At 44.1% G+C, this 26,719-nt stretch overlaps 1 protein-coding gene across 1 annotated transcript; it reads right to left on the reverse strand.

Moving 5' to 3' along the window:
• Positions 1–3,234: 3,234 nt before the first annotated feature.
• MGST2 (microsomal glutathione S-transferase 2) lies at positions 3,235–25,288 on the reverse strand. The gene is made up of 5 exons (XM_021679337.2): positions 25,211–25,288; positions 20,385–20,484; positions 6,906–6,976; positions 3,903–3,984; positions 3,235–3,450 (listed from the first exon to the last, which is right to left on the reverse strand). Exons 1-5 carry the CDS (start codon positions 25,266–25,268, stop codon positions 3,321–3,323), a joined length of 441 nt encoding a protein of 146 aa, XP_021535012.1. The 5' UTR covers positions 25,269–25,288; the 3' UTR covers positions 3,235–3,320.
• Between the last annotated feature and the right edge of the window lie 1,431 nt (positions 25,289–26,719).

Below are 26,719 nucleotides of genomic sequence, written 5' to 3' on the forward strand. Positions count from 1 at the left end.
GTGATGGGGGAAGAGGCAGAGAATAAACATCTATCGGGGAAGTCACTAAGCGTCTGTCCCAGTGAGAAATATGTATTTTATTGCTGAAAATTAAGGAGCATTCAGAAGCATCAGATGAGCTATCTGCCTGTGACCATTCTTTTCAAGGAAAACTGTGTCTGGAGACAAAGGGTGAAAAAACAAACGACCTGATGTTTTTCCTTATGAACACCGCACCCACCTCCAACCCTGCAAAGGCAAGTAGGGGAGGGGAGATGCCTGGGAAGGGACAGGGCTACTTGTTTGTATAATCAGTGCTCTGTTGTTTTATTTTTTCTTTTTTTTTTTCCCCCTCTTCTTCTCTCTTCAGTTTTGTCCTCTACTCTCTTTTTCAAGTTCCAAAGACATTTGATTCCCACTCCGGTATCTTCTGGGCAAGTTACCACAACCTGTCTGATTTCATTCAACAGGTGGAGGCGATTATGGCAGTAACCACGCAAGTGGGGCCCAGTGTCCCTGGCCGCGTCCGGGACAGCTGCTGGGCCACCACGCCTATCAATTCCACAGACCCCACAACAAGCACAGAGTGCTCAATTAAAAAAAAAAAAAAATGTTCACAGCTCCCAAGAATCTTCATTTAGGTTTTAACTTCTTAGAAATGACTTTTAAACCCTTCATTATGAACATTATCAAACAGAAGAGTAGACAGTACGATGAGTAACTGCATACTAGCCTCGATGTAGTAACTCTCAGCACTTTGCCATATATGCTGGGCACGCATACTTTGCAGAACCGTAACAAATAAGTTATCCCCATTCAGCTACTTCACCCTCCAACCTCTCAACATGCAGCTCCCAGGAATTAGGACATTCTCTTCCCTAGCCACAAGATCATTATCACGCCTCACACAATTAACATTAATTCCCTAATATCACCTAATTCTCACTTCATATTCAGATTGTCCCAATTGTCTCCCAAATGTCTTCCATAGCTGTTTTTTTCCAACCAGGATTTGATCAAGGATCCAATATTGCCATCTGGTTTTTATGCCTCTTAAGGCTCTTTTAATATAGAATGGTTCTCCATCCCCTTTTTTCTTAACACTTTTTTGAGACAATGAATCTGATTTCTAAAAATAAAACCCATCAACTCATTAATATACAAAACATATACCTATATAACTCTCGAAGAGCTCAGAGACCCACATCTCTCTGGCCAGCACGTTTCCTCCTTGTTGCCAAATTTATAGGAATTAAAATAATCAAGAGGTTGCCTTGGTGACAATAGAATTAGAACAAAGGAAATCAATTTTACGGTTCAGATGTTTAAAGACACAAAGCTCTGATATCCTGGTGTACCCATTCTTCTTTTTCCACAAGTTTTTAACCAAATGCTGTGTGTGTTTGTAGTTTATCTTTTTATTTTCTTTTTAAGATTTTATTTATTTATTTGAGAGAGAGCACAGCAGGGGGAGTGGGAGAAGGAGAAGCAGGCTCCCCGCTGAGCAAGAAGCCTGATGTGGGGCTGGATCCCAGGACCCCAAGATCATGACCTGAGCCAAAGGCAGATGCTTAACTGACTCAACCACCCAGGCGCACTTGTAGTTTACCTTTTTAAATAGCTCCAATTTAGATGCAAAATAGAAATTGTTTATAAATCCTCAAGTGCAAGATTGGGAAAAGTCGAGTGTTCTTTTCCCCTCTTCAGAAGGATATGATTATGCAGTAATTGTTCTTTAGGGTCAAAAATTTGCATTCTTTCTTTCTTATTGTCTTCAATGTGTAAAACAATTAAATGTCACAATACAAGTCACCGTAACTGATCAGAATACTAACAAGCAAAAGGCCATAGAAACACAGCATTTTAGAGTGAGTAAAGGCCCATTTTACCCAAGGAAAACGGAGGCCGAGAGCCACGAAGAGCTGCGGGAGGAGGTCCAGCACGTCCTAGAAGAGGGTTCCTGTTGCCGGGCTCTGGTCTTCGCTTCTTCACTGCCCGGCCCCTACTGTCGAGGTGCCTTACTCGAAGGCAAACAGCCATTGAGTAGGACCCTGATAGCCCCATCCCCAGGCCGTTATGTTCTCAGTGTATTCGCGAATATTTAGTACTGCTACGTGGGGTGCAGGGCGGTGTCATCTCTTCCCCACTATTCTGGAAACGCTGGTGTTTAATTGCCTTTATTTCTTTTCCAAGTATTCATAGTCTTTAAAACTTCCTTTGTACCCACCGGGTCAACAGCTTCTTGAAGATGCCCATAACAGACTCGAGGCTGTCCAGATTTCTTTAGAAAAATGGACAAAGAGCCCTTTTCCGGATGTTAAAATGTGTTATCTGTGCTCATAATTCCATTTTCCTAACATCCCTGAAGACTGTGAGGTGAACTCATTCCCAGCCTACAGATGAAGAAAGCAGGGACGCCTGGGTGGCTCAGTCGTTGAGCGTCTGCCTTCGGCTCAGATCATGATCCCAGGGTCCTGGGATCGAGCCCCGCATCGGGCTCCCTGCTCAGCGGGGAGCCTCCTTCTCCCTTCCCCTCTGTTGCTGCCCCTACTTGTGTGTTCTCTCAAATAAATAATCTTAAAAAAAAAAAGAAGAAGAAGATGAAGAAAGTAAAGGAGGGTCATTTGCATTGTGCCACACAGTGACCGCACTGCAGGGTCACAACAGCTGCCGACCCCAAACCGCACGGGATGCAGGACGTACAGCGGAACCCAGCTCTAGCTGTGACCGTGCCCCTCCTTCCCCTGGCCAGGGGCAAGGACATCCACTGCACACTAGTCTCTGAATGGTTCCTTAAAATGAATGCTCCCCCTTTTTTTTCTTCTTCCTTTTTTCTTTAAAAAGTAAATTTCGCACCCAGATTTGTTTTGTGCTATTAGTTGATGACTCTCTTCTCTGGCTACTCTACGTGTTTGCCTGACGTCCCCCATGTGCAGCCATCTGTTGCTCTCCTACGACCAATGAAGTGAGCACGGCTGCCTTATCAGCATCTGTCTGGAACGTTCCATCAAGACAGAAGTGGGACGATCATCAGAGGCAGGGGACGATGGTGGCCCCACAGAAAACCCAGCACACGGTCAGGGTGCATAAGCAATCGTGACTTCAGCATGCGCTTCCAGAACCAGAGCCCGTGCACTTCCACTGAGGATGTGGCTCTCTCCCCTCAGGGCGGACTTTAATTCTTAAACAGGAAATGTGTTCTCTAGTGGGCATGTTCCTACAAAGCCATTTCAGGAAAAACAAAACAAAGACTTCTTTTTAAGAATTGATCAATTGACCCCACATGACCTTCAGGGTGGAAATAGCTTCTGCAAGCATTTGGGCAAAGGGAGGGGGTAACGTCAGAAGTGTCTCAGTTTCTTGGCAACATTGAGGTCCAGGTATTCATCCAGAAAGCTGTTTGCAATCCCCAGGGCGCCTAGGACCGTCAGCAAAGCCAGAGTCCCCAGACTCAGTCGGAAACCGGTGATCCTACAGGACAGACACAAAGCAGAGAGGTGATAACCAGCTGCAGTGATGAAGGGAAGCGTTCTGAGGTAGGCTGCTCGTTGCTGGCACCGCCCAGAACTTTCATGCTTTTGCCATTTGAAAATTTTGATTCGTCCCATAAATCCAAGGGGATGCCTAGCCACAGAGGCTGGCCCCTTTGCACACTCAAAGGATGCTCAAGACTGGGCAGGATTAATTCCTTTGCAACTTTTTGGAGATTGTGCACAATTCTTGCAAGGATTTCAAGTGTGGTGGCCATGAGTGCACACTGAGTGTACAGTTTGTACTTGACGTTCCCTTCTTACCCCTAGTTGCTCACAGCCTGGGAAGAACCACGACCATCAGGGCTGCCAATACCCTCAGGAACGCACAGCTAATTCAGACTCCGTCTTGCTACTCTTTGCCTAAACACCCAATTCGTAGGTTCTCCTTACCTTTTTTTAGCTGCTTCTGAATAGCCCCAGAAATACTGGTGACGGGCATAAATGTAGACCAGACCCAGACAAGTAGCAAAAACTACAGAGAGAAAATAGAGAAGATACAGAATCTGATGGCGGTCTCTCAAAATGTGGGATGACAACTGAGAAAATGCTCACAAAACGTGTGTGTGTCCAGAATACACAAACAACTCTGACAATTCAATCGTGAAAGGAAAACAACTTAATTTTTTTAATGGGCAAAATATTCGAATAGACAATTCATGCAAGAAGATAAGCAAATGTACCAATAAGCACATGAGAGTTTTTTTTCAATATTATTCAACATCATTCAGTATCAGCAAACTGCATCTTAAAACCTCAGTGAGAGGACACCACTGCATACCCACTGGAACGGCTAAAATTTAAACAGACCAACAACACAAAATGTTGGCGGTATTGGAATCCTCATACATTATTGGTGGGAGTGCAAAATAGTACAGCCAGTTTGGGAAAAGTTCTGGTAGTTTCTTATGAAGCTAAACATACTTTTGACCCAGCAATTCCATTCCTATATATTTACCCAAAAGAAATGAAAGCACATGTCCATAAAAAGACTTGTGCAGAATGTTCATTGCAGCTTCATTCATAATAGTAAAAAACGGGAAAGAGCCCAGACACCTATCAATAGGAGAATGGATAATCAAACTGAGATAATCATACTACAGAATACCACTTAACAACGAAAAGACACGGATACTTGCAACAACATAGCGAGTCTCAACATTTTGCTGAGTGAATGAAGCATTGCACAAGAGTACATACTGTAAGATTCCAATTATGGAAAGTTCTAGAATGGACAAAACTAAACTATGATGAAAAAGACTGGACTAGTATTTGCCTCTGAAAGTGCCTAATGAGGAGGGGCATACGAAGGGGGGCATAAGAAAACTTTCTGGGGGCGCCTGGGTGGCTCAGTCAGTTAAGTGTCCAACTCTTGGTTTCAGCTCAGGTTGTAATCTCAGGGTTGTTAAATCAAGCCCCACCCACGTGCTTGTCCCTCTCCCCCTGCTCTTCCCCCTGCTCGCTCTCTCTCAAATAAGTAAATAAATAAATACAGTCTTTAAAAAAAAAAAACTTTGAGTGGTAGTCATGTTCTCCTTCTTGATGGGTATACACTTGTTAAAATCATTGAATGGTACATGTATGACCTGTGCCTTTCACTACACAGAACATAAATTTTACCTAAAAGAAATGTAAAGTGTGGCATGATCCTCTGCCATCTTGTCCAACAGAAAGTATCAGTATCTTCCCTTACCATCAGGGACCTCTCTCTTCCTCAGCACCCAATGGATGCAAATTTCAAGAGCCCTCTGGTACACACCTGAAGTCTATCTGTGGGGCTCTGATATTCTGGATAAAATTAAATTCCTTATTTTATTAGATCACAAACCTTTTTTTTAGTTTCTACTCTATACCGGGTATCATTCTAAGGATTGGGGTTAACAGTGAAATAGATACAAGTTTCCTACCTTTACGGAGTTTATCAGCAAAGACAGACAACACGGAGAAAAATTAGAAGAACATCACAGAATTGAAAGTGCAGTGAAGGAAATGAAGCAGGATGGATGGAACAGCAGGGACGGAGGCGGCCGCCCTTAGAAAGGGGTCAGGGAAGGCCTCCTGAGGGGAGGACGCTTGTGTGGGGCCTGCAGGTGAGAAGGAGGGGGCCAAGTGAAGAGATGAGGGGTGGGCACCTGCCTGTGAGGGAGGAAGTGGAGAGATCCTGAAACAGGCTGCAGGTTTGAAGCCCCCCCCCCCCACCTTTAATGACTTAACTCTCGCGAAGCCAATGAGAATTATTCAGGACAATTAATAGGCAACTTAACTTTTCATGAGAAAGAACGAAAATTATGACAGAAAATCCTTTTCTGACAGTGGGCCTCATTCAGCCCATTACAGTGAAATATCCAAACGGTCAAACAGCAGAGACTGCGTCCCATTTTCAAAGGCACTTTTCTTATTAGTTGTTAATGCAGTCTTACCTGACAAGGAACAACCCCCTTCATGCATGCCCTCAGGGGACAAAAATGTGAGTTGGAATAGAGTTAAGAAGTCTCTCTCTGAAGGACATTTTATCTGAAATTCCTCAGTTGACAGTAAAAATTACAAGAGGACAGTGATGGGGTTGCCTTTGAAAGCAGCTGGATTGGGGTTTACTGCCATCTCAGCCATCAAGTGTCAGACCCAAATGAGGTGATGAAAGTTATCAGAAAGCAAAAGAGATTGAATTTCTCCAACTAAGGTATCTGGTGCTCCTCTGACCCCCGGTGTTAAAGAGACAGGCCAAGTTGGGTTAAGCCTTCAGCTCACCGAGGATATTCCCAGATGTTTGCAGAGCTGCTACACACAGGGACATTTTTGGGAACTCAAGAAAAGGTACCTGGGTTATTGGGGAAACACCTGTAGACCCTGCCTGTACCTGAAAGCCAATTTTCTCCTACACTGATGAATGTTAAGTTGGTCAAATTACTTAACCTGTGATTTAGTTTCCTCATCTGTAAAGTAGGCATTAATTATAGAACCTACTTCATAGGAAGGCTTTTAATCCTATATATCCTGTACATTGGATAGGTTTGAAAATTTAAAACAGTACCTGGCACATAGTGAGTGCTCAATAAATAACAGCTATGATCATTAGGGCGAACTGTTGCAGAGAAACTAGAATTAAGGAACCAGAGTTGAAGACAGAGCTCATGTCATTTTCATGCGGGAATGCCCAGCATACAGTTTGTTCCGAGTTTGGTTTTTTTTTTGGTTTTCTTTTTTACTGAATTAAATTGAAATGAAGCCAAAGTTAGCTTATCTGCAGAACAGCGCTCTTTGATGCACAGAGACATGGATTATTTTGTTTAAAACAATTTCCGGGATCAGTAGATGTATGGTTGCACATCTGTTCCTTAATGGTTCAAAGAACCACAGTCATCATGAGAACAGAGTTGATCGTATTTTGAAAATTACCTTGATTGAAATACCATCCAGCCATCCACAATGTAATCAGAAAGATGGGGTAAAACTCCACACAGTTTTGTCTGCAGGAAAAAATAAAGACATGGGTTATTTTTTTTTTTTTTTTAAGATTTTACTTATTTATTTGAGAGAGAAACAGAGAACAACAGAGAGAGCACGAGCGTGGAGGAGAGGCAGAAGCACGCTTCCCACTGAGCCCGGACCCCGACGCAGGGCTCGATCCCAGGACCCTGGGACCATGACCTGAGCCAAAGGCAGACACTTAACAACTGAGCCACCCAGGAGCCTCAGACATGGATTATTTTATGAGAAAACTAAGCACGAAAACATTATGCTTTCATCTGGAGGTAAATGTCTAATCTCTTCTTATAAAAATATTATAAGAATTACATAAAAACTTAGATGTCTTTTCATGTCAAATGATTCTTCCAAGTAAGTCTCAAACATTGTTTAAATCTCAGATCAGGGCCAGGAAGCACTTTCCTACATGTAAGCCGCCGGTATTAGGAATGAATTCTAGCTCTTTTCCAAAAGACAGACCTTGAGATGGCCCTCATTCCAAGCCTAAAATTCATTCCACATCTTCTCTAAAGAAGCCAGAAAATAACACAATTTATATTATTCGGATCTCTTCCCAAAAATTCCTACACACTCACTGCCTTCGTCTTGAGTTATTCAGCAGTTAAAAATTAGTTTTAAATAATTCCCCTAAAATCTCCTGAAGTAAATGAGTATTTTTCATTCCCATTTTATGGAGGAAAAAACTAAGTCCTGAGAACACAAGCTGACCGATGCCTTGCAGAGAATCCAAGGTACTGTGTCGCCACCAGATTCCAAAGCTCTGTCCTAACATCAAGTCAAATTGCCTCTATTCATAGAAGACTTGGACGGAAAATTTGATACTATTTTAAGCAAAAAGGAACAGTTCTCTGGAAACGATAATTCATCTGCACCTAGCAAAGAGAAAAAAAAGATGAATTATATTCATCCTTGCCGTGCTACGCCCCCAAGTGATCTTGGTTGGGTTGGCTGAGCTCCTTGCTGACGGTATCACAACCGGAAAGAACTCTAATGTCATCTGTAATGTCTTGAGTTGATCCTGGTGACAGGGGCATAGTGTGGAGAATTAGAAATGATTCCACATCCTTCCTTAAAGCTTGTGTACTTAAGGTTATGAGGCAACTGGCCCAGAAATAGTTGATACCGGTTCTTGAAGACCTGTATCTTCTAGCTGAGGTCACCGTGACTGGTTTTATTTTCTTAACTAAAAAAAAAAAAAAAAAGTTGTTTTATTTTGCTTTTGCCACCAAGAGGGCAACACAGGTGGCTCCTGAATTTCCTTCCTCCCACAGATACGCTGATTGTATAACCACACACAGAGCAATCCCCTCTGAAAGAAACCCAAAAGCCAACTGACTCCTACAGTGGAGGCAAGACTTTTAAGACTTCCGCTTGAAGACTGGGCCCCCCAAACCCCTAGCTCTGAAAGCTAATGGGGCTTGCATCCACAGGATTTGGGGGAAGACTCTAGCAGGACAGCGGCAGGATTCCTCCCTTCAAGTGCTTGCCAGCAGGGGCTGTGTCCCTGTGCACCTCCCCTGGGGCTCCGGGAAGTGACCCAGAAGACAGAGGGAGGGGTTGCTGAGGTCCTGGGTCAGCAGGCGTGCTTAGAAGCCATTGAGATTCAGGCAAGGGTGTGTCTGTTAACTGCATTTGTGCTCCCTGTGGGTGGGCGGAGCCTGGAGCATTTGGGCACTTCTGCTGTCCCTCTGTCCCCTGTAGGCAGTTAGTCACTGTTGGTCCCACCCTGGCCTTAGCTCTTAGTGGTGCTCATTATCCTTTGCTCCTGGCCCCACTTTTGCTCACCTGCCTTAAGCCCTAGTCCCTCTGAAAGGGGGCTCTGTCCATGTCTTAATATCACCTCTCAGAGATTGAAAATAATCTCTTACGGCCAGCCCTGGGGCCTGGCTATTTGCAGATGGTCTTCTCTATAGTTGCCTGCTGAGAATACCAGGTATTGCTTGGTCTTGACATACCTTGCATCCCATTCTGTCTGTTCAGTAGGTCCTCTTCCCGTCCCCGCCTCCAGCCCCCCCAGCATGCGACCATGTCTTTCTGCCACCACAGTTAGGTGGTTCACGCCTGGATATGTCCCAAGACAGCTTGTTCACAGCGAGTCATCCACAAACATTGTTTAACTCAAGGGGACCAAACTCGGAAAATGTGTTCTTAACAACCTTATTGGTGACTAATTACAGTTACATTGACAAGAAAACTAAAATGAAAATCATTTCTGGTCTCTTGTGGACACGAAAGCAGGTATCTTCTGTTCCCCTACGACAGGTGATCCTCAGGAAAAGTCTCCAAATGCAACAGGAAACAGTCTTCCAATTGGAAGCGGCTGTGCCCATTTCCCTTCACATGGAAGAGAGAGGGTAGCTGATTATGGCCACTGATGGACTGTCCCCTTTCCTGCATGCCCACACTGAGGGAAACGTGTCTGTCTACTCTTCCCTGGTTAGAGCCCTCTGTGCTCAATAATCCTGTGCTCTTTTGATATTTAAGTTTCCCATAAAATGATTAGGGGGAGGCGCCTGGGTGGCTCAGTCGGTTAAGCGACTGCCTTCGGCTCAGGTCATGATCCTGGAGTCCCGGGATCGAGTCCCGCGTCGGGCTCCCTGCTCGGCAGGGAGTCTGCTTCTCCCTCTGACCCTCCTCTCTCTCATGTTCTCTGTCTCGCAAATAAATAAAATCTTAAAAAAAAAAAATGATTAGGGGAGAAGCTTTTCCTTTGTTATAGGCAGATGTCACCATATGCCTCAAAGTCTACCCAGGGACAATAACAGGAAGAGTCTGTTAGAAAGCCAGTAGGGTGACCAATCCTCCTAGTTTGCCCTAGACTGAACATGGGACTTTGAATTTTATAACCAGGACGGTCCCAGATACATTATCTCTGTCTGTCCTAAGGTTTCCTGGGACGCAGAACTTTGAGTAGGAAAGCCTTAGGCAAACCAGAAAGAGCTGGTCACCAGAAAGGATGACCTGAAGGAGCCTATGGAGATTGACTCATTAAAGCTGCTGAAATCCCTCAGGCTTCATCCCCAACCCCAAGGGAGCCTGGCTGTGGGGCCCCAGACTCATGGCCACTGCCGAGTCTCACTTGGACCCAAGGGCCGGCAGTAGTGAGGGCAATCCCGAACTATGTACCGTTTGACCCTGGCTCAGCATGAACTGTGTTGCTCAGTTCACCTCATTTTGGAGAAAAGAATCAAACTGTGGCCTGATAGCCAAATTGGGCAGTTCCTAAAAACACTGGTCTCCAAATTTTGTTGATTGTGTAGTTCTCATGGTTGCATAACCCCATTAAAAACAAACAAACACATGTCCTCCTATATGTAGCACAGGTAGCTAGCTGGCCTCAAAAGTTTGTGCTGTGGAGTAGGGGCTCAGCCAGGGATTAGATTCTGGGCCGTCCTGGATTTGGGCGGGGCCATTTCCTGCCAATGGAAAGAGAAAGTAAAATATGTCACTTCTGAGCCAAATGGTTAAGAAGCGGGTGTGCCAAGCTCCCTTCCCCCACACACTGGTTGAGCAGAGAGAGCTCTGAGGACATGGATGGGGGCAGACCCCTTAGATGGATGGAGCATTGGCCTCTAAGGGGCCATGTGGAAGGCCACTCCACCAGGAACCCCCATATGGGACCCTACGTGACCAGGATATAAACTTCCATTGTGTTAAGCCACTGGGAATATGGGGTTGATCAGTTAGCACAGCTGATAGAATCAACTGGAAAAGAATATCATCTACATGATATAACACACACAAAATAGAAATTAAAGAATGAGATTTTAAGAGCAAATATAAATAGAAGCTCCCAAATTTCCTCACCCTCACAGCAGATTACTTAGAGCCCTCAGCATGGACGCATCACTTGGGAGAATTCTGACCTTAAACTCTTCTGAATAGCTCTGCTATGGGGCACCTGGGTGGCTCAGTCATTAAGCGTCTGCCTTCGGCTCAGGTCATGATCCCAGGGTCCGGGGATCGAGCCCCGCATCGGGCTCCCTGCTCCTCGGGAAGCCTGCTTCTCCCTCTCCCACTCCCCCTGCTTGTGTTCCCTCTCTCCTGTCTCTCTCTCTGTCAAATAAATAAATAAAGTCTTTAAAAAAAAAATAGCTCTGCTATTTGGTAGATTTCTAATAAAGGCACAACAGGAGACTGTGTATGACACTCTTGTTCATAGAAAATGTGAACCAGCTACCGAAGGGAAAAACCTGATTAGCTAGAGTACCTTTCTAATAATAGAACACGTTTAAGAAATAAAAACAGACAAGGCCACTTAAAGGAAGCTTCTTAGGAGGTTTTCCTCTTTTGAGTTTTTGTTTGCTCCTTTTTCTTTCTCCTTCTGTCCGGGTAACTCATTCGGAAGCAGTGGCCTGCCCACCGCCACGAGCGGCTTGCTCTATTAGCAGATGACCCAGCCTCAGTCTGCTGGCTTTTGACCCTGGAAAGTCTTTTCGATTATTACACTGGCTGAGGGTCAGAGCAACAGGTTAATATGCTCAGCAAAGGTTCATGGATGAAAGGTGCTGGAGCTAATCTTTCTATATAGATTCTTAACTATCTGAATTGCTCCTTGTCGAGCAACCCTTGTGTGGGAACACCAGAGGGCAGTTACCACAGATAGCAGGAGGGCAGGATCGAACCCCCATTCAGGAGTGCTGCTGCTAAGCACCAGGATGAGCAAGCAGATAAGGGAGCGAGGCTCGCAGCTCATCCACATTCCTGCTGCTTCTCGTCCCCCCACCACCTGAGACTCAGCCAGCTTGGGTGACAGAGCTATTTGGTGGTGGCATGGACTGACGGTTGGTGTCCCTCAAAATTCATATGTTGAAGGCTTAACCTCCAGCGTGGCCGTATGTGGAGTAAGAAAGTAATTAAGGTTAAATGGGGTCAGAAGGGTGGGACCCTGATCTAATGGGATTGGTGTCCTTATAAGAAGAGACACCAGAGAGCTCTCTGACACCCCCCAGACTCACTCTGCCCAGCCCCTTCTCTGCCCTTGAGTGCACACACCAAGGGAGGAGATGGCAAGAAGGCAGCCATCTGCAAGCGAAAAGAAGAGAGCTCTCACCAGAAATCCAAGCAGCCAGAACCTTGATCTTAGATCAAGATCTTGATCTTCTAGTCTCCAGAAGTGTGAGAAAACAAATGTCTGTTGTTTAAGCCACCCAATCTGTGGTATTTTGTTCCAGCATCCTGAGCTGACTAATACAGATGGTTTGTGGAGGAGGTTGCTACAGTTTGAAGAGCTCATCGTTTAGAGTCATTCTCTCACCTCGGGGACCCCTAGCCCTTTCTAACTCAGTGGATAAGTACACCTTAGGCTTTCAGCTAATATCATATCTAAGATGGGTGCCCTTATAAGAAAAATGGGGATAGGGTTACTGTCTCTCTTTAACTTATTTGTACTTGTTACAAAAATAGGTGACCCACATTACTTATAATCCCAGTGTTGCACAATACCTGAAAATTTTTCTTTGTGAATTTTCCTTTCTCCATAGTTTCTAGACATACATTAGATCCACTAGTTTTAATCTCTAAATTTCAGGATCTGAATTCAAAGTAACTATAAAAAGTAAGTGAAACAACAAAAACAAAAAATTTACAGCTATAGCAGCATAAGAAGAGGGTAATATTTCTAAAGAATGCCCAGATTCACGATGATTGGGTTTACTTGTGACAGGCTAATTCTGGAACAGGAACTGAATAATTCAATATTAAGCAAATAGGGGTGCATTCAAAGAACCAAGCGAGAGGAAATTCTTCTATCTTACCCAGCACTAATGAAACCATTGTTGGGACACTACATATACTCTAGGCTTCACGTTTAGAAATAATACGAAAAATCTTAGTCTAAAGAGAACAACCAAAAATTTTTAATGGTTGGGGGAAAAAAACTGAAGAATTATTACTACCTAGCCTCAAAATACAGAGATGAAAGATAATAATGGTCCCCAACTGTATGAAAAAGAGTGGGGTCATTAGCGGCTCTTCTTCTCTTCTGGTGAGAATAGAATCAGAGGGAATGTACTTAAATTGCAACAAGATCAAGGTATTACTTGGATCTACTTTTTAGATTTATAAAAGCCTTCAATCTAAAGGGATCAAGGTACTCAAATTAGACTAGATAAAATTTCCTAAGCTTAGCAATAACATGAAGGAATGGCCCTTGTTGAAACCATAGTTGCTTTGTTCACAAGTTTAAAAATGGATTCTGGCAAAAGACTACAAAACTCTAGAGAGAGTCCTCTCTAAGGCCCTCTCTATAGGAAGGGAAGAGGAACTGAATGGGGAAGAGGCCCTGGGCTGGTACTATGGGTAAACTGGGCCCCATAATAATCACCTCTGCTTGGCAAATGAATATCCAACCTGAGGTGAGCTCGAGACAGGAAACAGGTTGCTTCCGTGGTGGTCAGAGGGACCTCAAAGTGATTGTTAGGAGATGTCAGTTTCCACTTAGAGATAGGATTAGTCCTAACACCAGGCTTCTTGGCCATACTGAGGACAAAGCAGGAGGAAAAAAGAGTAGGGGAAAAGACAGCATTTCTGGTCTAGCCACGATCGTAAGACCTTCAAGAGAGGCTGAAGGACTCAATGCTTTGGTTCAGGAGAGCCAGAAAAGAAAGTGCATTTCCTCTCAGGGATTTGCAGAGCTCAAGAGAGCCTACCCTTGAAGACAAGAATAGCCAAGTAGGCTTTGGAATGACCTGGTTATTGGGGGATCCTGCCCTAACTACCTCAGATAAAATCAAAATGGCTTCACTAGCAATGAATTCAATCTGATTTGGCCTGACTTACCTAAACCTTATAGTCTAAGCAAAGATTTGGTCTAGTGCTATGGAACATCTAAGAAGAAATTCAGGGAAGTGAATAGGCCCTCCCCACTCACCCTTCAGAGAGAACCCAGGACAATTATTACTATGCTCTTAAGGGTATTTTATGACTCCTCACTCCCTCTGCCCTAATTATTGGCCATTATTTTTTAACCCCTCTTCATTCTGCCGTGATTAATCAAACAGAACAAACAAAACACTTCTAACAAGGAAATTAGGTGTGTATATTTTTTTTATAAACAGAAACTTAAGAGATATACTTCAAAATGGTGTCCAGCTATAGAAGAGAAGAGAGAGGGGGTGCCTGGGTGGCTCAGTCAGTTAAGTGTCCAACTCTTGGTTTCAGCTCAGGTCATGATCTCAGGGTTGTGAGATTGAGCCCAGAGACGGGCTCTGTGCTCAGCGCAGAGTCTGCTTGGGATTCTTTCCCCCTCCCTCCTCTTCTCCCCCTGCTTCTTCTCTTCCTCACTTCCACACCCCCTCAAATAAATATATAAATCTTAAAAAAAAAAAGGAGAGAGCAATAACTTGAAAGAAATCAAATTTGTGGAAAGTATAAGAACAAACAGAACCAGAAGCAGCCCAAGGATTGAGCGTGACAGAAGCCCAACACTCCCCAACAGAAAGTTCTTAGATGACAGAAGACAATGTAGGAAGATGTGGAATTTCCTCCCGTGATGATTTGTATAAATAGTACAGTGTCTCCCAAACTTCAAGCATTAATATATCACTGTCAAAATTTTAGCGTCACCAGGGGCGCCTGGGTGGCTCAGTCGTTGGGCGTCTGCCTTCGGCTCAGGTCATGGTCCCAGGGTCCTGGGATCGAGCCCCGCATCGGGCTCCCTGCTCGGCAGAAAGCCTGCTTCTCCCTCTTCCTCTCCCCCTGCTTGTGTTCCCTCTCTCACTGTGTCTCTCTCTGTCAAATAAATAATAAAATAAAATCTTTAAAAAATAAAAAAATAAAAAAAAATAAAAAAAAAATTTTAGCGTCACCATATAACACTATTTTTCTATAAATCAACTATATTTTTTTTACTTAATTTAGGGAGAATGAAATTTTATGAGTAGAAAAAGAATATCACTTTCTAAATAAAGTATAAAAATAAATCCCATGAGAACAAAATTTGCCAAGTTCTCATTAGATGCTGTTGATTGCTGAAGGCTCAGAGCATGAGACCCTCCTTCTGTCGAATGGAGAATGGATGTTCAAGAGGTGTTGAGAACACATCACGAGGACTCCATGCTAAACATGACAGAGTGAACCCATGTTTATTTCTTCTCCCTCCTGAAACTTCACTAAAATGCCAGTAAAGGAAAAAAATAGATATAAAGTCATCGAGAACAAAGAGAGTGGGAGCAGACACAGCAGTGGAAGAGAGATGTTAGCAACTTTCTGAGGAAGGACAGCACTCAGGGGAACAGGAGCTGAGCTGACAGAGTACAGACAGATGAAGCCTCAGTGCCTACAGGAGGAAGGACCAATGAAGACTAAGACCCTGCTCATCCCAAAACCCCAAGAGGCTCGGGAACTGGGGACTCCGGGTACCTTTGAGGCCAAAGGCTGAAAGGGAAGAACTGGTTGACAGACTATAATAAGGAGTGCTTTAGCTCCCCTCCACCTCTGAGCCCCATCCCTACTTCCCCATCCAGGAGATGGGAGGTCTATTGTCTAGAGAACTCGAACCAGAGAGTCACAGGGGGGTCCAGGAATAATGGAGGGTAGGGATAAAATTCTGTACTGAAAAGTGTGCGCACCTGCATACGTGTAGTGGAAGAACCTTCCTTTCTTCGCCCACCACACTTTCAGGTTTCTAGAAGTGAGACCTATTATACACATCCTCCTCCCTCACCCTATACTTGCCTGTCCCCACTGGGGGCTTAAGGGTTTTCTCTAGAGAAACCAAATGGTCCCAGAAAGAGAACCGACAGATAATGACATTTGGGGCTCTCCAAAAAAAAAGCTGCTGCTCATCAATCACCCTTTGGTGAAGCTGCCCACTCGGTAAGCCCCACCCATGCCCACAGAGCTTCCAATTCATTTTCTGATACTCTTTATTAAATTGGCACAGATAGCCAATCAAGAACCATTGACATTTGAGTAAAGCTTCTAAGATCTCCCTTGCTCAGATTTTTTTGCTGGACCCTTGTCTTCTTGACTTCTAAGGCTGATTCAGTCCTTGCTCCTCTTCTCTCCTTTACCTACACCCACTCCCTTAAAGAGTTCTTCCAAAAAAAAGAGATTTCTTCCAGTCTTGTGGTTCTAAATCATCTTTGTGTGCCAATGACTCTTGAATTTATATTTCCAGCTCAGATCTCTCTGCTGAGATCTCTCTCTGTCGAATGGAGAATTCTGAAATGCAGATTCGTATATCCACCTGCCTGCTATCTCTCCACTCAGATGTGTAAACAATGTACTAGGCTATTTCCGATGCAACAAGAAAGGATCCAAGTAGCTTAGTGAATGACAATGCTTACAGCCTCTCCTTAGCTGTAGCCTAAGTCACATCTCGGACACAACATGTCAAACAGAACCTCCCAGTCGTCCTCCCAAAACTGCTCCTCCTGCGGCCTTCTCTCTCTCTGTTGTCTCTCTCTGTTGTCTCTTGGGATGCTTGGGCCAAATCTCTGAGGTCGTGCTTGACGCTTCTCACACTCCGTATTTATCATGTCAGGAAATTCTCTTGGCTTTATCCTCAAAACATATCCAGAATCTGACCATTTCTCACCATCTCTACTGCTACCTCCCTGGTTCAAGTTAGCCTCCCAACCGAATTTCCTGCTTCTACCAATGCCTCCATGTAGACTGTTCTCAGCAAAGCAGACCAAGTGATCCTTTTAAAATATAAGATCGTGTTACTCCTCTGCTCAAAACCTAATAATGACTTTCTCTTTCACTCAGAGAAAAGCCAAAGTCCTTACAACAGCTTTTAAGGCCCTACATGATCCATCCATTACCTTTCTGACTTTACCTCCTACCACTTTGTCAGCTCCTTCTCTCAGCCACACTGACTTCCTTGCTAACCCACCAGGCACATTCCCACTGAGGGTCTTTGCACTGGCTAGTCCCTCGGCCTCAAGAAGGTTTCCTCTGCATGTTCACATGGCTAACTTTTTACCTACTTCAAGCCTTTGCTCAAGTGTCACCTTCTCAGTGGGGTCCACACTGACCACCCTAAATAGCAATCCACCCCTCTGCCCCCTTACAATGCTCTCCTTTTTCTTAACACTTACCACCTCTTGCATAATATAGTATTTTCTTATAATATTACCTGTTTACTTTCTGTCTTCTTTGACTATAAGGTAAACTTCAAGAGGGCAAGGATCTTTGTCTAATTTTTTCACTGATAAACTACAGGAACAGTGCCAGGCATATAGAGGTGCTCAATAGATTTTTAATGGGCAAATAATAAATAAAAATGAAAGACAGGGGCTAAAATTGACAAATAAGGAACTTGGAAAAAACAGAAATTATACAAAAAATTTTTTAGTATATGTGCTGCCGAAGCGAGCACTATACAAAAAATTTTTTAAAAACATTATCATTAAAATCTTCAGATAAAAGAGATTAAACTGTATCCATAAAACAAAAAAGGGATAATTTAATAGCAGCAGCAATAACTGAAGAACAAAGAATAAAAATTAATTCTTAGAAATTAAAATTGATATCTGAATTTTTTTTAAAGATTAGTAAACAGAAGTTCAAGAAATTTCCCAGAAAAAACAAAAGTCCAAGAAGATGAAAAACCAAAGATAAAAGAAAACTAGATGACCCATCCACAGGTCAACATAAAACTAATATAGGTTTTAAGAATAAAGGAACAGGGGCACCTGGGTGGCTCAGTCATTAAGCATCTGCCTTCGGCTCAGGTCATGGTCCCAGGGTCCTGGGATCGAGCCCCACATCGGGCTCCCTGCTCAGAGGGACATCTGCTTCTCCCTCTCCCTCTCCCCCTGCTTGTGTTCCCTCTCTTGCTGTGTCTCTCTCTCTCTCTGTCAAATAAATAAATAAAATCTTAAATAAATAAATAAAATCTTAAATAAATAAATAAAAAGAATAAAGGAACAGAGAAAATGAAGAAGAGGAAATTCAGGGAAAAAGACATTTTAAAAAAATTCTAGAACAGAAAGACATGAGTTTTCAGGCTATAAAAAAAGCCTTATCTATGGTTCAGCAGAGTGAAGTCAAATGCCTCTAAGCAAGCACAGCACCATAACATCTTAGGACATTGGGATGAGGGGAAGATCCTAAAGCCTCCACAGTTTCCAAACAAAGAACTGGGAATTAGAATGGCACAGAACATCATGACAATATCAGTGGATACTGGAAAATAATAAAGGAATATTTTCAAAATTCTAAGGGTAAGGATTTTTGACATAGAAATGCATGCCTAACCGAGCCATCAATCAACTGTGAGGCAGAATAAAGGCATATTTAGAAAAGCAAAGTCTCAAAATTTGACCAACTATTCACCCTCTCTCAGGAAACTTCTGCAGGGTATGTTCCACCAAAATGAGAGAAAACCAATAAACAGGAAAATAGGAGATCCAGGAAAACAGGCAATCCAAATCAGGAGGATATAGGAAAATTCCTAGGATAATGACAGAAGGTCCCACAATGACAGCATGTAGCAGGTTTAAAAAGCAGACCAGAGCAGAAAGATGGAGGACTCAAGCAGAAATGATCCAAGAAAAAAAACAAATGGTATTACTAGATTAATGTATTTGAATGTATTAAGAGAAGATTTTCAGTTCTGTTAAAGATTTGAGGATGAAACTAAGCAAACAAATAAACAAAGAGGCAATCATTAACCCCAGATAAAACAAAAAATTTCACAAGAAGGAGATGAAATCATAGTATACTATATGACTCAGCTTTGAACATTACTTAGTTAATTACAATAATATAAACATTGGCTATTGGTTTAACTCAACAAAGTGATATAACTGTACTGGAAGGTGGAAGTAAGGAAATGAGGAAGTAGAGAGACATGAAATTTTTTCTTCCATAAAAGGAAGCTAATTGATAATGTCTAAAATTTGTGAATCAATAAATAGCAGTGAAAGCATAATATTTAGAAATATGGAAGTAAATACCAAAAGTAGTAGTCAGAAGGGTGCCGATGGTTGTCTCTGGAGTTGGATTGGCAGTAAGGAGAATTATTTGTTGCTTTCAAGCTTGTAATCTCACTTTATTTTCAGACCACATATGTGTATTACTCTGATAAAAATAAATATTGGAGTGTGGGACAGACTGGCACCAAACCAATGCTTTCCACTTGACATAATCATAAAGATTCAAAGACAATTGAAATGGAAATGAGTTTCTCATCATGTAGTTCAACATTACTGAAAATCGTATCTTGGGCATAAAGTTTCAGTCAAGTAAGAGATCAAGCTCTGGAGATCTGCTGTACAACATGGTACCTCTACGAACAATAATGTTTTATACATTTAAATTTTTTAAGAGGATATATCTCATGTTACATGTTCTTACCACAACAAAATTTTGTTGAAAAAAACATGTTTAGGCACCTCTTAAAATTATCTCTTCTATTAACATACCACACTTCCAAGCCTGGGGAATAGTCTGTGCAATTCTTATTGAAGCAAAGAGATGGACAAGAAAACAATGCTGTCAGTTCAAGGATCACGACTTGCCCAAAGTGATTCAAGATGTAACAAAAATCTGAATAATCCAATCATCATTAAAGAAATCAAATTCCATAGTTTAAAATTTTTTCCATAAGGAAAACGTCAGTTCAGATCATTTTACAGGCAAATTCTAACAACTTTGAAGGAACACAGTCTCCCAGTCTTATTAAAGTTCTCTGAGAAAATAATTCTCTAACTCATTCCATGAGACTAGTATAATCTTGATATAAAAGTGAGACAAAGATCATAGAAGAAAGGAAAATTATAGGCCCACGTCACTCATGACATAGATGAAAAATCCCAAAATATTAACAAAAGAACCAAGTGACATATAAATGGTGACACATGCAATGTTTCTAAAAGCACTTAATTTGGGGATGAAATCTAAAGGGAGCCCTAGCATCTGCAGCAGCCAAATTCATGGTGTTTACGGTGGAACATTCTGTGTGCATCTGAAAAGACAAGATGATGAAAATCACTACAAGTATGTGTGAAATGGAAAGCTTTCTCATTCTTACAGGTTTGGGGTTTTAGGAAATGGTTCATGGGCAGAGGGTAAGACTGACCCACCTCTGTTCCACGTGGAAAGGAAAAATAAAGATAGAAAATTGATGTCATAGCTAATCCAGCTGGAGGCTATTGAACTCTCAGGGTACTCAAGGGGCTCTTTAACCAAACTGCCATGCTTAGAGATGTATAGCAGTCTTTCTCAAGATCCCAGCCTTTTCTGTAAGTGTACCCTCTAGGTGGGTAGAGACTCCATGTACTAGATGCTTCAAGCTTCAAGGATCATGAGAAGGGGTTTGGCTGTGAAGCGCGGTTTGTTCCAGTGGGATACCTTCTCTGTACCTCTTTCCCCGGATCAGAATTCTCTATATGTGCTAGGCCCAGACCCCAGAAGGGTGGGGGAAGCGTTACTTACTGTGCACGAAATATCCTTTCAAACTCTGGTGACCCAGAGACTGCTGGGGGTGTGACTTTGTATTTTAATCTTGCCTTTCCTACATGCAAAGCAAAATAACCTGCAAGTATATAGAGGGATTAACGATTAAAATGTGACACATCACTATTGATTAGAAAAACACAAATTTAAATCATAATTAGATACCACTACATACCTATTAAAATGTGTAAAATTAAAAAGACAAATCATATCAATTAAAAAAGAGAGGTAAGGCTCAGCCAGAATTCTCATACACTCTGGGGGGGACATAAAATGGTACCATCACTTTGGAAAACCATTTGGAATGGATTTTTTTAGTTAGACATACATAGGCCATATAGCCAATCATTCCACTCCTAGTTATTTCCTCGAAATTAAATCGTATGTCCATACAAAAACTTGTACACAAATGTTCACAGCAGCTTTATTCATAATAGCCAAAAATTAGGAACAACTCTGCAATTGTTAATTTTATTGTGTCAACTATGCTAGGCCATGGTGCCCAGCCGTTTGGTCAAACACCAGTCTAGATGTTTCTGTGAAAATATTTTTTGGATGTGATTAACATTTATATCAGTAAACTCTGAGTAAAGCAGATTACCGTTCTTCGGTGGATGGGCCTCATCCAATCAGTTGAAGGCCTGAAGAGAAAAGCCTGAAGTTCCCCAAAGAGAAAGGAATTCTGCCTCCACACTACCTTCAGGCTCCATAGTGCAACACCAATTCTTGCTGGAATTTCCAGCCTTCTAGCCCGCCCTGCAAATTTCAGAGTTGCCAGCCCCCACAATGGCTATGAACCAATTTTTTTAAATAAATGCCTCTGTGTGTGTGTGTGTGTGTGTGTGTGTTGTATTGGTTCTGCTTCTCTGGAGAACCCTAACATAAATGTTGGTCAACAAGCTAATGGATAAACAAATTGTGGTATATGTGGTATATCCATATAATAGAATACTATTTGACAGTAAAAAGGAATGAACGATTGACACATAAAACAACATGGATGAACCTCAAACATATTATGCTGAATGACAGAAGCAAGACCAGAAGAGAATAGTACTGTATAGTTTCACTTATATAAAATTCTCAAAAATGCAAATGAATCCATAATGACATAAAACAGATCATTGGCTACCTAGAGAGGACAAGAGCCAGGAGGGAGGGTCACAAGAAAACTTTTGGGAACGATGCCTCCCTGTCTGACTCAGTTTCCCTACTATGAAATGATTATGACTTTGTTCTCCTTCCTTGGCCACATTTGTTGCATTAGATCATCCAAGCCCAATGCCAAAGTCACTTACATCTGATGACCAGCCCTGTAAAGCTCATTGGCTTCCAGACCCATGCTTCCTCCTTGGTCAGATGTTCTCACCTCCTGTCTTTATCACCCTCTTTCTGCCTCATAATTAACTCTGGGGTCTATGACTTCCCTTTAGATTATTTCTTCTGGTTTCAGTTCCTTACCAGTTCTCTCCAACACAATTCCGGTCTTACTTATTTTAGTACCTACATATCCATTTCCTACTTGCTCATGTTTCCAAACTAGTTTCCTTTAGCGCACCACGTTCCTAGCTTGTGTGACAGTCTTAGGCGTGATGCATTTCCTCCTGAGACCCAATACTATCTCCCCTCTGACAAGTCAGTAAATAGTGAGCCTGGTTCAGTAAGGGCTCACACAGCAGGCCTCTTCCCACCCCCTCACTTCCTCTCTGCTACAAATAAACCGTTGCTCAGGATTTAAACGCTGTAGCTGAACATCTAAAGTGTATAAATGCTTAGCTGGAGTCTCTCATTCAAACTGCAGTGCACGAAATATCCTTTCGTGCACTGAAGCCAGACAGAGCAGGGTGAAGATCCGGAAAACGTGGGACTGAGCACTGTTTCCAGCCCTGGCTAAATCCTCACGAGGCAGCACGATTCTGGGGGGGGCCGACGAGTCATGAGCCCCGCTGGAGCCAAAGAGGAGATGTGTCTGCAGAGGGGAAATAGGGAGGCTGTTCTGTACCCTGCTGCCACCATGGCCCCACGGCCTCGGAGAAAACACTTGGTAAGGCTTCTTGCTTCCATCTGTAAGATGGAAACAATGAAAGATGTGTGCTCCTTGATTTACACGTGGTAAATGGTGCAAGAACCCAGAGCTTCGAAATGAAGCTGTATGTGAAAGCCTCGAAAGTGCCGCCTTCCTCCTGGCTGTGCGTAGCACCTGGCCGCACCTGGCCACACCTGGCCGCACCTGGCTGCAGCAGCGGCGACCGCGAGGAACGAGCTTCCGGCAACGGCAGGGGTGTTTGAATGCTCCCCCCACGCCCAGCCCACCCACAGCCCCGGGAAGAAGGATTCAGTTGGGCCATCGTCTCCCAGAGGAGGAGAAGCCCTTTCTGCGCTTCCAGGTCTGGGGCCTTAGAGAGACCGTGGCGGCCGCTGGGATCACACGAGGAGGGTGGAAAGGCTGGTTTACCTTTTCTGGACGGCACCATTTTATTTCCCTCCCTACCAGTCGCCTAAAAACTACTTGGGAATACTCTCCTTTTGCTATGCCTGTCTTTCCTCTTTTCTTCACTTTCTCCGGAGGGATGTATGTATGCTGTGGTGAGTGAATCGAGACACCCCCTCCCCCTGCCCCAGCCGTAGCTCAGCTTCTTGACTGTGTGGCTGCCTCTCAGTCCAGCGGAAACTTCTTTCTGTGCGGACGCAGCGGAGGATGGGGACTGACCATGCTAAGCACCAACCCCAGGCCAGGCACCCTGGTGGGCATTTCTCACCCAGCGTCCTGCTTAACCCTCTTTGATGAGGACATTGAAGGACAGAATATCCTGGCCAGGGGCACCCAGCTGATAAGTGGCTGAGCTGGACAGATAGGAGACTGTCTGTCTTCAAACCCTGACCTGCTTCTACCATGGTTCATGGTGTTCCTTCTCCATAAACACCACACTTTTGCAGAAGCAGCAAATTCTGGTCCTTAATGTCAACTCAACAGTTCTGTCTTCTCTTTCTCTCTTTCTCTCTCTCCCCGACCCAATCAGTAAACGTTCCCTGTCTACCACTGTTAAAAAAAGAGACAACAGGCCCAAGACGGAGTTATTTGCACTAAGCTGATATCACGGAACTGAGCCTTAATCCCTCACTTAATGACGCTTTCAACCTCTCCCAGAAGTGGAATCTTACACCAGCCAATCTGGAATGACCTGGTTAGCACTAGTGAGGCAATCGGCCCGATAGATAAATGCTATCTAAAAAGGTGCCCTTTGCCACAAACAATCCCCCCTTCTGCCTGTAAGTCTTTCATACTGTACAGCTCTCCAGAGCGCCTGTCTGTCTGCTAGATGGGATGCTGCCTGATGCATGACTCGTTGAATAAAGCCAATAAGATCTTTACAACTTACTCAGTTGAATTTTGTTTTCTAACACCACCAACCACCACGGGCCCAGTCCCCTCTCCTCTCTACCCACTCCCACCCACCCCCACCTGACCTCTGGCCACAGTTCCCACTGTCCCCTGCACCCACCAGCAAACAGAAGCCTCTCTGTGAGGCTGACAGAGGCTCTGGGGCATATGTGGCCCCACTCCTGTGCTCCCTGCAGCACCAGGAAGGGGAAACAGGGATGGTATGCTTCCGTGGAGGTGTATGTGAATCAGTGGGTCAGCACGGGGGGTGCCCGAGACCCAAGTGCTGCTTTTGTTGGCAATAAACATCCTGCTCTACTCTAGAATGTGAATCAAACCACAAAATGTGTGTCATGGTATCCTATTTTCATAAATACACAAAACACACTGATTAGGCAAGACACTGAACACGCATGCAGGGTGGGACTTTATCCAAAGCTGTGGTCCCTTCATGCTGTGGCCGTCTGTGCACCCTGGCTCTGCACCCCTTTCCTGGGAGGCGCACACTTAGAAAAATAAAGAAATATGCACGGTTGGTTCCTAGTCTTGCTCCCCAGTGTCCAGACCCTTTTTCCCATTTAGCATGTTAAGTTGATATCAGAGATAAGATGATAAGAATTGAGCAAATGTGACCCCCCCCCACCATGGAGCAAATGCTCTTTACATAACCAGGCAATTGATATACCCAATAATCCTAGTGGGAAGGTGCTTTAAGGTTTCCAATTCATCACCTAACCTGAAGCTCGTATTTCTGCACATTTCTTTAAACCTGATCTGATTATCATACCTACCGTAGGCAGTTCATTTTTAAGAAACATTAATTAAAAGATCAGGGTTGGGGCGCCTGGGTGGCTTAGTCGTTAAGCGTCTGCCTTGGCTCAGGTCATGATCCCAGGGTCCTGGGATCGAGCCCCGCATCGGGCTTCCTACTCCGTGGAAAGCCTGCTTCTCCCTCTCCCCCTCCCCCTGCCTGTGTTCCCTCTCTCGCTGTGTCTCTGTCAAATAAATAAAATCTTTAAAAAAGTAAAATTAAAAAAAAATAATAAAAGATCAGGGTTCAAGAAACCACAGCCATGGTCTAAAGCAGGTAAGATGTTTCCGTTGGAACACTCCGAATTAGTGTGGATAGACCTCTTCCATCAGGTTAGCTGGTGCTTTTCTAACACCCATCTGAACTGGGCTGTGGGTTGTAACCACAAACGTGGCAGAATCGCTGGGCTCAGAGAGCCTACCTCGGCCCCTTTTCGAGAACTATTCCCTGGAATGTTCCAAATCTCTGTCTCCAGGGAAAGAGGCGTGGATGACCCGACCCAGAGTAGACTATGCCACCAGGAAGTAAGTATGAACCTCAAAACCAGACCTCCCTCCCCCTGCCACACACACACACACACACACACACACACACACTGCCTGAGACTCTTACTTTGTTGACAGGCCGACAGGACTGAGACAGCAGCCAGCAAGATTGAATGCCCAGCCATCTTTCACATGGAACGTTCTGGTTCAGGGAACTATTTGTCGAAATCCAGGGGATGATAACAGGCACTTTCGACTTTGTAATGTTGACCTTCCTTATAAGGTAAACAAAGCCGGAGGAGAGGGAAAAAAAAAAAAAAAAAAAAAGGCCGATGCAAACGGCGGGGTGACCTTTGCTCTGGAACAGGAATTGGGAAGGCAGGTCGATCTGGAGCTGCCAGTCACAGATCTCTATCTGGCCGGGTTGCTGCCTCCCGAGCTTGCTGGAAGTCTCTCTCCTCCCTGGCGCTGGGGCCGCTGCTCAGCCTGCGGGATTAGCCAGCCCTCTAGCAGCAACGCCAGAAGGTAGACTTTCTTCTCAGCCAATTCGGAACCAACTTCCCCTCCCCCTCTCCCAACTCCCCGGACCCTCGAGTCTCTTCCCCAGCTGCAAGGCCCAGCTGAGCCCTTGCTTACTTCTTGTGGGAAAAGAGATGGAAGCATTTACTTAATCCCACTGAGATTTAAGGCTCATTTAAGTGGAGTCTAACTTTATTCTCCAGTAAGTGGCAGAACTTACATTTGAACCCGAGTCCGGCAGATTCCAGTTGTGCAACCGCCCCCATATCGTACTGCCGCCCACTGTCACCTTGACTCTCCCATGGGCATGGTGACCATACATTTAAAAAAATAATAAACTAAAGTGTATGTTCTGAGAAGGAAGAGGGCCCTTAGGGGAAGAAGTGGAGCAATAGTTTAAGTTGACTTTTCTTTTTTTTAAAGATTTTATTTGATAGAAAAAGAGAGCGGGGGGTGCCTGGGTGGCTCAGTTGGTCGGGCGACTGCCTTCGGCTCAGGTCATGATCCTGGAGTCCTGGGATCAAGGCCCGCATCGGGCTCCCTGCTCAGCGGAGGGTCTGCTTCCCCCTCTGCCCTCTTCCCTCTCGTGCTCTCTGTCTCTCATTCTCTCCCTCTCAAATAAAAAAAAAAAAAGAAAAAGAAAAAGAGAGCGGGGAGGAACAGAGAGGGAGGGAGAAGCAGACTCCGAGCTTAGTGGGGAGTGGGATGTGGGGCTTGTGGGGCCCGTGGGGCTCGAGGGCCTTGATCCTAGGACCCTGGGATCATGACCTGAGCCAAAGGCAGACGCTTAACCAACTGAGCCACCCAGGCGCCCCTAAGTTGACTTTTATAAGACACAGCACAACGGGCATCATGCCAGTCTGAGCAATGCCCCACACCACCAGGCCCAGTGCAGATCCCTCCCTGGCTGGGGGCTTCTCTACAGAACCCATTTATCATAGCCCCTCCCCTCTGTCAACACAACCCTTTTGCTCCTTAAAGATGCTGCGTCCTACAAAATAAAGTTGGGGCCCCGTTCTCATCTCACCCCCCAGCTCACTTAGAGGGAGCCCCAGGGCCAGCAGAAGGCCTATGTGCTTCAGCCTCACCCAGGTTTGCACTTGGGCTCCCTCCCCTG

This window comes from Neomonachus schauinslandi, chromosome 2 (assembly GCF_002201575.2).
Source record: "Neomonachus schauinslandi chromosome 2, ASM220157v2, whole genome shotgun sequence".
NCBI lineage: Eukaryota > Metazoa > Chordata > Mammalia > Carnivora > Phocidae > Neomonachus > Neomonachus schauinslandi.

Bases quoted from the DNA above. Each gene is read 5' to 3' on its own strand.
- MGST2 (XM_021679337.2), bottom strand. From the start codon at position 25,268: ATGGCTGGGCATTCAATCTTGCTGGCTGCTGTCTCAGTCCTGTCGGCC. The intron at 20,485-25,210 runs GTAAGAGTCTCA...ATATACTTGCAG, and splicing joins CCTGTCGGCCTGTCAACAAA to GTTATTTTGCTTTGCATGTA. The intron at 3,985-6,905 runs GTAATTTTCAAA...TTCTCTCTGTAG, and splicing joins TGGATGGTATTTCAATCAAG to TTTTTGCTACTTGTCTGGGT.